The sequence below is a fragment of the Mercenaria mercenaria genome, chromosome 6 (genome assembly GCF_021730395.1).
Source record: "Mercenaria mercenaria strain notata chromosome 6, MADL_Memer_1, whole genome shotgun sequence".
Classification (NCBI taxonomy): Eukaryota; Metazoa; Mollusca; class Bivalvia; order Venerida; family Veneridae; genus Mercenaria; species Mercenaria mercenaria.
Window position 1 is genome coordinate 23,293,217 of NC_069366.1, and position 12,378 is coordinate 23,305,594.

General features: G+C 36.7%; 1 protein-coding gene and 1 long non-coding RNA gene across 6 annotated transcripts in view; one reads left to right on the plus strand and one right to left on the minus strand.

Annotated features, from left to right (window-relative positions):
* LOC123549404 (uncharacterized) overlaps positions 1–12,378 on the minus strand; it is a 212,635-nt gene that overhangs the window by 73,182 nt on the left and 127,075 nt on the right. For all 5 annotated transcript variants that reach the window (XM_053545411.1, XM_053545410.1, XM_053545408.1 and 2 more), the window contains 6 exons: positions 11,698–11,795; positions 8,995–9,241; positions 8,478–8,756; positions 7,690–7,815; positions 6,600–6,793; positions 4,255–4,384 (listed from right to left, as the gene is read on the minus strand). In XM_053545411.1, coding sequence (XP_053401386.1) covers positions 4,255–4,384; positions 6,600–6,793; positions 7,690–7,815; positions 8,478–8,756; positions 8,995–9,241; positions 11,698–11,795 — 1,074 coding nt within the window. The remainder of the gene's footprint in view (positions 1–4,254; positions 4,385–6,599; positions 6,794–7,689; positions 7,816–8,477; positions 8,757–8,994; positions 9,242–11,697; positions 11,796–12,378) is intronic.
* The window catches only part of LOC128557647 (uncharacterized), a 78,467-nt gene that overhangs the window by 10,226 nt on the left and 55,863 nt on the right, over positions 1–12,378 (plus strand). The gene's annotated exons all lie outside the window — the stretch shown is intronic.

Consider the following 12,378-nt stretch of genomic DNA (forward strand, 5'->3'; position numbering starts at 1 on the left):
AATGAAAAAAAAAAAGAAAAAAAAAAAGAAAATTGGGTGGGGGGGGGGGGGTGACCAAGGTAAGGTAGCGACCAGGTGTAGGTACACAACATCACATGTTTATAATAAATGTTCATGGAAAAGAATGAAAGAAGTTTAATGAAATTCTTCCAACTGGTTGGTTTGTTATGTACAGATCTGTGGATTTTTAAACAATTAAAGGGCAATAACTATATGGAAAATTGATCAATCGAAAAAAACTTGAAGGGCATCATCGCAGTATCTTGGTTCATGTCTATTTCAAGTTTGATGAAATTCTGCCTGCTAGTTACTGAGAAATGGCTTCAGACGGACATATTTCATTAAATCAAGGGCAATAACTCTGAGGGAAATTGACCTATCAAAAAAACAAAAAAACTTGACGGGCATCAGCGCAGTATCTTGGTTCATGTCTATTTCAAATTAGATGAAATTCTACCTGTTTGTTACTGAGAAATGGCTGCAGACGGACATTTTTATTAAATCAAGGGCAATAACTCTGAGGGAAATTGACCAATCAAAAAAAAAAATTGACGGGCATCATCGCAGTATGTTGGTCCATGTTTATTTCAAGTTTCATGAAATTCTACCAAGTAGTTACTGAGAAATGGCTGCGGACGGGACTGACGGACTGACGGACGGACAACGCCATTTCAATACCCCCCTCCCGATTTCATCGTCGGGGGATAATAAAATATACTATGTACAATAACTTGGAGCTATTTGACATTCTGTTTAGTTCATTCCTTCAAACCACAGTGTCATTAATATCTGTCTTCCCCATTGTTGTAGTTTTTATTGGACAGGAAATATTCCCTGCAGTTCAAAGAGTTCACAAGTTCCATTCACATATTATTCCTAGCATCTGATGTAAGATTTCCACAGTTCACCACATGTTCACCACATTAATGGGAGGTGGTATGACTGCACAAGAACCTTTCGGCCATAACCAGTCTGATGAAATCTCCTAGCCCCAAACAGTATCGCAAACATTTCTTTTTCAATTTGTGCAAAATTAACCTCCTGTGGGGTTAACGACTTGGACGCATATGCCACCGGCTTATCCTCTTGTATAATAGCGGCTCCTAGTCTATATTTGCTCGCATCAACTTAGTGGTAAGGGTCTTACTGGGATCATAGTATGCAAGTGCCAGACCTGGTGTAGTGATTATTTGATTCATAGTTTTGAATGCGTCACTTTGTGACTTTTGCCAGCAGAACTCTACATTTTTTGATAACAATTGCCTCATAGGAGCGGTGACCTGAGAAAGGTTGGGAGCAAATCGGGACAAATAATTCACCATGCCTAATATGGTCTCAAGTTCTGCCTTCTTTGAAGGTGGCTGCATGCTTTCTACTGCCATGAGCTTGGCCGGGTCGGGTTTCAACCCATCTGCAGTCAGCATAGACCGAAATACTCTACTTCGGAAAGGTCAACCTCAAGTTTGCTTTCATTAAATCTGATTCCATTCTCTAAGGGCCTTTGTAGGACAAAGGGTACCCTGAGATATCTATACCGACCGAATATGGAATTGAAGATTGTAAGCAGGGAGGACTCATGATAAAGATTCAAGGCCCAGTATTCAGATCTGGCATCTAGTTTTGTAAAATATCTAGCACCTGACAACTGTGGCAAGATGTCATCAAGTGTCCTTAATGGATAATGAGGGCGTAAAATGGCTTTATTAAGGTCCCGGGGGTCCAAACAAATTTTTACGTCGCATTGCTTTTCTCTGTGACAACCATGGAGCTGACCTACTCTGTTGGTTCAGTTACCTTGCAGATGACACCTAGCTCTTCCACTCTCGATAGTTCAGCTTTAACCTTGTCATGAAGTACAAGTGGTATCTTACGGGGAGGGTATATGACAGTGGGGACTGATGGGTCAACATGGATTTTACATTCACCAGGGAGGTTGCCAATATCCTTAAACACTGCAGGATATTGTTTCATGACTAATTCTTTTGTGAGATGTAGCTCAGACTGGTTCACCTGGGATTCCACTAAGTAAGTGAGCTTAATCAAATTGAATTCAATACATGACTGGAGCCCTAATAATGGAGGTGACCTTGTATTGACAACATGAAACAGCACATCACTGCTTGAACTAGTGCCAGGGTGATTGCATCATAGCTTTATGCATCCCATAAAATCTAACTCATTTCCATTGTAGGCAGACAATTTGATTTTGGATTTTTCAAGGAGATAGCTTATTCCCAGATTCTGAAATATCCTGTGTGGTTACACATTTACCTGGCTACCCGTGTCAAGTTTAAACCTAACACATGTTTTTGAAGGACCTACCTCAAATTGTTCAAATACCTGCCCATTTATCACACTTGATTCTACACAATCAATAAACAAATCCTGAGTATTGCCATTATCCAAGCTATCTTTTTCTGACATGAGAATTTCATTAACACTGGATTTACATACAGATCCAAAATGGATCCACTTTTTTACATTTAAAACATTGTTTCCCTTTAACACGGCAAATCTGCATTTTATCATGTGTTTTTCCGAAATTGTAGCAGTTTTTCCTGGCGTTGTTTTGCTGCGTGTTTGGTCGGTATCCCTTGCTCTCCTGGCCTGAGGCATTGTGACCAGGCTGGTCTGAGGTGTTATGACCAGATTTCTGTTCCCCATATTTGGACCGGACTGCATTCACCGACTGGCTTGGTGACTGTGCCATTGTTTGAGACAGGCTCATTTCCTTGAGTTGTTTCTGAGCATACTCAAATGACTGGCAGATCTGTGTAGCTTTGTCTAAGGTGAGTTTCTCACCTTCACTTATTTGTTTTTCTCTTTTTTGTGAATTGACTCTAAAAACGATCCTGTCTCTGATCATTTGATCCCTGTCCGCATAGTCACTATTATTCATAGCGGTATTTTATGGCTATTCTGCATCTCGGAGTCTTTTATAAACAAATTAAGTCAAGATGATTTCATGAAACTGAACTTTAAGGCTATGTTTCTATACCTGGATGTGAGTTTTATATAATTTTTCTTTTTAACGTTTAAATCAGTTTAGAATAATTTTAAATTTTTTCGGAATGTGAATTTTATGTAGAAATAATGTTATGGCAAACAGTCTAAACTAAAAAAAATCTAGATAAAATATAGAACAACATCTTTTAAAGCATAGTTTTTCAATCATGAAATCCTAGGAAAAATGATGATGATGATCTTTTTTATTCGAAAAGGGTCTTTCTTCGGTTATTTACAGTCATTAGTCTGAAAATACATCATTAAGGAAAATAAATTTACTACATGTTGATGTGTGCTTCATTTTACACATGAACTGGAATTCATACTTATTTATAGTAATGAGACATGCAACATAAGGAAACGTTTTGTTAATGTACATGAATATGTATGTTTGTTTAGGGCTTAACGCCGTTTCTCATTAGAATTTCAGTTATATAACAGTGAACAGTTAACGTGATCTATGTACCTCGATTCTGTACCAGTAAAAAATGTTCTTTGCAAGTAACTGGCAATTTCCCCTCATGTATAAGAGGTGGATTACGAACGATTTTAGACAGAATGTCCTTTATCAAATCGTCACGGAGAATACATGCCTCGCCCGAGGATCGAACTCACAACCCTGCGATCAATAAATATGCGCTCTCCCTACTGAGCTAAGAGGTTGGGCTTAATACACAAATTGCAAAAGGATTTTATCTAAATGTTATGTTAACGAAATGGAATATTTTCGTTATAAAAGAAAAACTTCATCATTTAGTTATTTGATATTTATTTTAATCTAAATGTGTGTTTTCACGTTTGTACGCAAAAATCAACAAAACACGTTTGCAAAAGGAAGAATACATTAAACGAAAATGACAACACTATGAAAGAACACCATGTACAAACAGAGGGATAAATATTTTATTGCATGTAATAAGTTAATAAGAAAAAGAATAATTATTCAAAATTTGACAAAATGAAAGATTATAATTTCCACGTACATGTATTTGTAATTCACTCTCCGACATATTTTTGTCTTTTGAATTTAAAATGAATGAATTGATTGTACATGGGCATCCCGTTCATAAAATATAATGCTTTGTCTCATTTTCAGGCAAAAAATGTATTTTTAACTATCAATGCAATATCAATTAAAAGATGACCAAAGTGCCCGACTTCCCATTTTCTTTAAACAAATTCTGTCAAGTCTAATTTCGTTTCCAGATAAAGATACTATTCACTTTAAATGTATGCGAGAAAGCTTACCTTGCGAGACCAACAGCAGGAATCCTGCATTGTTAACAGAGTTTGAAACTACTGAAACATTCAAAACTGACTGATCTTGTGGTAGTGCATACTGGCTTGCATTGCTCGAACAAAGCCTCTTTTCATTAATCTACAAATTATGAAACCAATTTATTTCTAAAGCAATAACAGAAAACTATTTTCATTAATAATGTTTGAACAGAAGTTATTCATTAATGTGTCGGTAAATAAGATAATTCTTTGGATAATGGATCTTTTAACATATCATGATACGTTGTCTTATCATGGGAAACATTTGTGCCAAGTAATATTAAAATCCCTTAATGAATAACAGTTATTGACCAGGCAAGAAATTGCAGACGCATGGACGGATATACGGACGGAATGACGGACGGACGGAAATAAACCAGATGCCCACGGGCAACATGTCGAGCCAGTCAGCTGTCAAAAGGTCTAGGAGTTGCACATGACACCCTGTCCCATTGAGGCAAACATTTATGCCAAATAAAAATGATTGCAAAGAGTTACAATATAAGTTACTTATAGTAACAACAAAGGGAAGTAAATCTTCAAAAAGATCTTAGTCCACACAAAAATCCTTACCAGTAGAGATAGGTCAAAATACACCTCAAAATTGGATGTAATATGCATATTGTACTACAGAAATGTGGTCTTGAATTTTCCCTACGACCAGTAATAAAAAAGTTACAATACTAGAGCTATCACTAAAGATGATGAATGTATCCCCCGTATACACTGACACGGTAATTTGACGCACACAAGATTGCATAATTATGTGGACTGTATGTATATAGATTGTATGTATACAGTATTGTAACAAAAAAACAAAGTCTTATAACTATGCAGAATATTTATCTAAAAGAATGTAACATGCACCATGCACAACTAGGCTTGGTACTGATCACTTGTGTGAAGTTTCACAAAATTGTGTGCAAGGGTTCGGAAGAACAGGCGCGCACAAGATTGCATATGCAGACTGTATGTACATAGCATGTTAACAAGAAACAAAGTCCATAACTCTGCAATTTTTGTTGTTGAAAGAACCTTACATACCCCATGCACAACTACTGTTGTTACTGATCACTTGTGTGAAGTTTCATTAAATTGTGTCAAGGGGATCTGGAGAGATGGTGCGCACAAGATTGTGTCTATATATATAGTCTAGTAACAAAAAACAAAGTCCCGTAACTCTGCAATTTTTTTTTCTGAAAGAACCTAACATGCCCCATGCACAACTACTGTTGTTACTGATCAATTGTGTGAAGTTTCATTAAATTGTGTCAAGGGGATGAGGAGAGATGGTGCGCACAAGATTGTGTCTATGTATATAGTATAGTAACAAAAAGCAAAGTCTCGAAATTCTGCATTTTTTGTATGAAAGAAACTAACATGCCCCATGCACAACTACTGTTGTTACTGATCACTTGTGTGACGTTACATTAAATTGTGTCAAGGGGATAAGGAGAGATGGTGCGCACAAGACTGTGTCTACGGACAGACGGATAGACAGACAGAAAACCTGAAACCAGTATACCCCCCACACACTTACAACTTTGTTGTTGGGGTGGGGGGGGGGGGGGGGGGGTACAATAACCTATTTATAGTAACAACAAAGGGTAGTAATTGTAGGTTCTACTTGCACATGACACTCCGTCTCATGATGGTGACGATTGTGTCAAGTTACATCAAAATCCCTCCATGCATGAAAAAGAAATGCTCCGGACAAAGTCATTCTTGTATCTGACTTTTGACCTCTAAGTGTAACCTTGACCTTAGACCTAGGGTCCTGGTTCTTGCGCATGACTTTCCGTCACATGGTTGTGAACATTTGTGCCAAGTTACATCAAACTCCCTTCATGCATGAAGAAGAAATGCCCCGGACAAAGTCATTATTGAATTTAACCTTTATCCTCCAAGTGTGACCTTGACCTTTTAGATAGGAAACTGCGGTTTGCGCATGACACTCCGTCTCACTGAGGTTAACATTCATGCCAAATATAAATGAGATTGCTCCATGCATGTCAAAGTTATGGTCCGGACAAACAAATCCCGACGGACGCACATACGGACGCACGCACACACATACACCGAACAGCCATTTGGGCAACTATATCTTCGCTTCCGCTAGCGGGCTCGACAAAAATAAAAAAAAACTAACGGGACTTAGAAAATTGTCCTTTCTTCAGAGATTTCCAGAATTTTGGAAGGTCTGGTATTCATATATTCACTGTAGTTAAATTATGTTGGAAGCAGGTTACATTGCCTTTGTCACTTTTCTGCTAAGGATTTAAATGATTTATAATTCTGTAAGAAAGAAGAGTTACCATTAGATAGTTCGTAATACAGTCATCGTCTAGTGTAATGTCCTCTACGGTCAAATCCAGTATGTAGTGCGGAGACGCCTTTATGTAATAGTTACAAGGTGAGGATGACGGAGCCTGGTTTGGATGGTTTTCTGAACGCAGTCGCACAGACGTCGGCGTTCCATCAGTCCCGAGCGTCAAATTTACTTCACATCCTGAAAAAAAAATAATGTAATAATTTATTTGTGTTACCTTATTACCTTCTTTTATTTGATGTTGTCGTTTTGCGTTTATCTGTTCATGCAGTCTGAAAACCCAAAGTATTGTAGAATCATAATACATATGAGCTGCGCCATGAGAAAACCAACATAATGCACTTTCGACCAGCATGGATCCAGACCAGCCTGCGCATCCGCGCATCTGCGTAGGATCCATGCTGTTCGCTAACGGTTTCTCTTATTGCAATAAGCTTCGAAGCGAACAGCATGGATCCTGACCAGCGCAAGCTGGTCTCGAACCATGCTGGTCGAAAATGCACTATGTTTGCTTTTCTCATGGTGTGGCTCATATGGTTTAACCATTAGTCATTAGCTGCTTAATAAAACAATTCTGTACATGGAAATCTAGTATCATTTATTTTCACATATACGACATATTACAGCCTGTGATTGTGTGAATTAAATCGCACGTGTGAATTTTATATATTTGAAATATAAAAAGTTTTAATGATGTAACAAAACGTAATACACACGAAAACATCTCAAGATTTACATGTATTCGTTTTGTACTGTCTGAAAGTCTACTATCATACGTATCAAGTTTTGTACAAATCCAGCCTACAGAAGTATTTCGTACAAATGTAGCTGAAGTAACCGTCTATAATGTGTCCACTCGATGACATGTATCACCAAACCTTAGGCCAGATTAAAAGGGGATCAAGTTCAAAAAGCTTAATGCGGAACCACAAACTGAAGGTGAAAGGCAAAACGGTGAAGGCAGTCACAAATTAAAAAAAAGAAAAGAAAGAATCTTTGGAGACTGAATAAAGTATTACACTGAAAAACGAAATAAATTAAATGGAACTTTGAACAAATATCATGTATAGGTTTACCGAGCCATATTTCTGTACAGTCCGGCAAGTCTGTTAAGGAAGGCAAATATTTGCAGTAATAGCCAAGGTCACTGTTATTGTTACTAACAACAGCATACGACATCGCCATACAAGCATCGGCAATTTCTGAAGTGTAACAAAGTGGAATGCGTTAAACACAGACAATTGCAAAAAATAAAGCGAAATTAAACATAAACATCTCCTTTTAACGTAAGAAGGTGGTATGAAAGCATACATTTAAAGTCCCCTCATAGGTGAAATTATATAAAACATATTTCTAAATTAACTACATGTATATTAAAACGATTTGAATGCAAAAAAAGAATAGTCATAGTACTTAGTACGAAATGTTACACTTAAGATAATTCTGCATGTTTGATAAATAGGAAGCCGTGTCGAAACGTCCTTTGTCAGGATATCTTAAAAAATGCCTGGTCCCTGCATACCGACACAAAAAATATCATGCTTATAAATGTCATCCGATGTGCAAATTTACAAAAAAAGCAAGAAACCATTCGTTCTGTCTACAGATAAAAAGACATAAAAAAGGATGTCACATGAGCATAATACACAATATACGCTGATATACAATCATTCCCATGTAAAGTCTTTTATAAACATTTTGCAAGGTCTAAATTTTTTAGGTTGGTCTAGCAATATGTCAAGCACACTACCCTTCCATTTTATCTCGCTGAATTTTTAAGAAGTTTTGGAACGTTATCATATTCTATATCGTAGCAGAAAACTAATCTAAAAAGCAAAAACTAACTTAAACAAATATTATGTACCCTGACAATGTTCTCTGCATACAGGTCTGACCACTTTTCCAGACTGACACTGACTGGCATGAAGGCCACAGGCCAATTCTTTCAGAGGATTTAAACACTGCTGCTGCTGCTGTCCCTCCACCTCCGTCCTTTCAAACAAATTTTGTAAAGAAGTAAACACTTCGGTGACTTTATCCATTGTTTGTGATCCTGAAGCAGTTGGCACTGCAACACGTGTGTAACCGACAGATTTACAAAAAATCTCGATTTCACTGTTTCCAAGAGTTTTGCAGCCGTCATCTTAAATATACAGACAATAGTTGTCTTTAAAGTAGCACATGCAATATTCGCAGTACATTACAAATTCTTTCTTCACGTGCTCACTACTTTGATTTATCAATTATTTCTGGTTTAACTGCATGCATGAAGAAACAAGTTTCAACTTGCACAGTATCTAGATTTGATTTTTGCATCGACATTTGTTGTTTTTTTTTTCGGAAGATACTTAGTCATTGACATATATAACAAATAAATTTACCTTCGATCTCAATCCTTGTTTTATTCATAAGAAAGAGCCGTATAGGGTAATCAATGACGTCAGCAGCGCAGGAGAAATTTTCACGGGTATCAACGTCGGTGACGTCATTTATCGTTAGGTTATAATACGTCAAACCAATGTTGTCCTTATTCATAACTATTTTGAATTTTGTTTGATGTTCCTCACCAACCATTATATCATTTTGTCTAGAAATTTCTGTAACGCCACTGAACCAGCTCAGAATTAGCTGAAAGGAAAACTTCACATGCAGTAACTTTCATTTTAAAATTAACAAATAATCAAGACCTTCGAGTTGTTTATCGTCTAATTTACCGAGTTCAGATGCGTAGGGATTGAACTGTAGCATCTGAACGATGAACCGTGGTAAATTAGACGATAAATAACAAGAAGGCATTGATTGTTTTCATTCTGACATGCTCATTGATATATTTTAATAGATATTATACTGGACTTCATTTACGCGAGGACTAATGTATCGGACGTCATCCTGCTTTTTGACGTCATAATTGACGTCATAATGCTCTCTTACCGGTCCGCGCGTCAACCGTTGTTTATCGCAGAATATATAGAGCTTGATTTCCTTCTTTGTTTAACTGGAAATCAAACCGAGTCATGTTAGAATAGCGTAATATATTACTGTTCCCAGTTCTTCGGAACTATACCATTTAAAGTTTTTTTGTAATCCAGATTAATGCTTGCTGCACAGAAAGAAAGAGCATGTGTACTTGTCGATTTAAGAGCGCAAAAGTTATAGAAAACTATTGTCTGACATTACAAGTAAAATAGTGCTTTTGAAATCAAAACTGATCAAACAGACCGTCTATATAAAATGACAAGTGAAACACCGGGACACTGGTAGGAGACTAAAGCAATTGTATCAATAATTGATACTTTTCAGGTTGTGTTGGGGAATTCATGCTGCAGATCATGAATGTATGTCAATTTTTTACATGTGCAAACATATATTGAGAAGTAAATAATGGACCATACGATACTGACTGGATTTCCTTGAAAGAAATATCCTTGTTACAAGATAATGAACTGTAAAAACAACTTTAGCTCCTGACCAGATTTTCTTTTAAAGAAAATTAATTTCATTACTCTGAAAGCTTTATTCTGTGCTATTGAACTGTTTTAGATTTTATGTTTAATGATTATCTGACTTAACTCTTGAATGAATAACTGAGCGCCATGAGAAGACCAACATAGTTGGTTAGCGATCAGCATAGATCCAGACCAGCCTGCGCTTCCGCGCAGTCTGATCAAGATCCATGCTGTTCGCTAACAGTTTCTCTAATTGCAATAGGCTTTGACAGCGAACAGCATGGATCTGGTCTGGATCCATGCTGGTGGTAAACCCACTATGTTGGTTTTCTCATGGTGCTGCTCATCTTTTGAAACAACCATCGATGGTACTGCTTCCTATAAGGACATCATTTCAAGGATAAATATAATCTGACATAACATTACTTAAACCTAGAGTAACCGACCACCATTTGAGCTGTGCCATGAGAAAACCAACATAGTGGCTATGCGACCAGCAGGGATCTAGACCAGCCTGCGCATCCGCGCAGTTCGGCCAGGATCCATATCGTTCGCTTTCAAAGCCTGTTGTAAACAGAGAAACCGTTAGCGAACAGCACGGATTCTGACCAGACTGCCCGGATGCGAAAGCTGGTCAGGATCCATGCTGGTCGCAAACCACTATGTTGGTTTTCTCAAGGCACGGCTCATATTTTCAGTGTTGAAAACATCATAGAATTAATGTATGCACAAACTTTATTGGGTAGTAATAGAATTATTGTTATACAGAAAACACTCATACAGAAAAGTTTGAGCAAATGTTGTTGTTGTTGTTTTTTTAATAAGAGAACCATTTTATTAAAAACTGTTCTCAAAGGGATCGACAATAATGAAATAACAATATTTAGTACTTCTCACTCCTATAATGAAAATTCAGTTTAAGAAAAAACACAAACTTTTCTTTTGGTTAAATACCGCAAAATACTTGGTAACAGAATGTTTTCTCTTAAAACTCCCTAACAATGGCCGCCTGGCTTTGAAAAATCCTACACCCTGGTATATGTATATTATGTATACACAGCCTGATGCAGGTGTTCTTCGTGAGGTTTTTAAGCATTAGAGTAGGTACTTCTGTATTTTTTTCTTATGTTATGTCAAGAATGATTTCTATATCCTCTGAATAGCATTCGTATTTATTTTAATTGTTGATTTACGAGATTTTTTTTCAACAGAGGGATCTGTTGACTGTGTCTTTAAAGTTATTGGTGTAACTTCACCCTAGCACTTAATCGTATGAACTAAGACATGTATTTTCTATTGGCTGTTAACCTTTAGCCTGCTGGCGGCAATTGTATCTGCCTTTGCGACCACTGCAGACCAAGATCATGGTCTGCACTGTTCGCTATTTAGTCAGTAAATTTTTAGTGAACACCCCTTTAAATAACAAATGGCATTGCCCAAATAGAATGAAGGACCAGTCCATTTTAGAAATTTAGCAGGCTAAGGGTTAATTTCTCTGCTGTATATCATCAAACGAATCATAACATTTATTGATGCATCATCAGAAACAAATATTTCAATTAGAAAAAAAAAATGAAATAAACTATACGTTCGGTGACTTGTAAAACTGATATCATAGGGGTAACATGAAGTCCTTACCTTGTATTTTGGGTCATAAGTAACAATACACGTTAACGTCAACGAGCTTCCAAACTCTACCGGGTCCGGCTTATTGACATTAAGCCGCGGATAATCATCTGAAATTAGAAAAAGAGTTCATAAAACTTATTCCTTCCAGCACTCTGAAATGAAATTGCTTTTAAATAGAGTAAAGTTGTTTTTCCTACTATTTACAAGCCTGTATTTGCGTTTGGAACAAAGACCTCACATATTTGAAGTCATTTCTGGCTGAAACACTGATAAAACTTAAATCAAAACGAAACGCATTCATCTCTGTGGAGATGATATTTTCAAGTTTAGAGTTAACCATTCAACAATAAAATATTCTGCAAATTCTGGCAAGATATTAATGTACACAAAAATAAAATAATTTACAATGTCTAACCTAACACAGCAGATGAACAGTTAAAAATTTTTTATTGTTACCATCTTAGTATTCTAAACAAAATCATTGTCCCCGAGTGCCTTATACATTTAAACTTTAGTTTCATATTAAGCTACTTTATATAAAGTTTCATTTGATCACCTTCACACTTATTTCAGTTATTGAGCGTATGATATTGTATACATCTTTTAGTGAAAGTTAACTAGATCTTTACTCTATTCTATGGCCAAATATGAATCGTTTCTCAAAATAAGTCTCAAATGGCAACTAAAAGT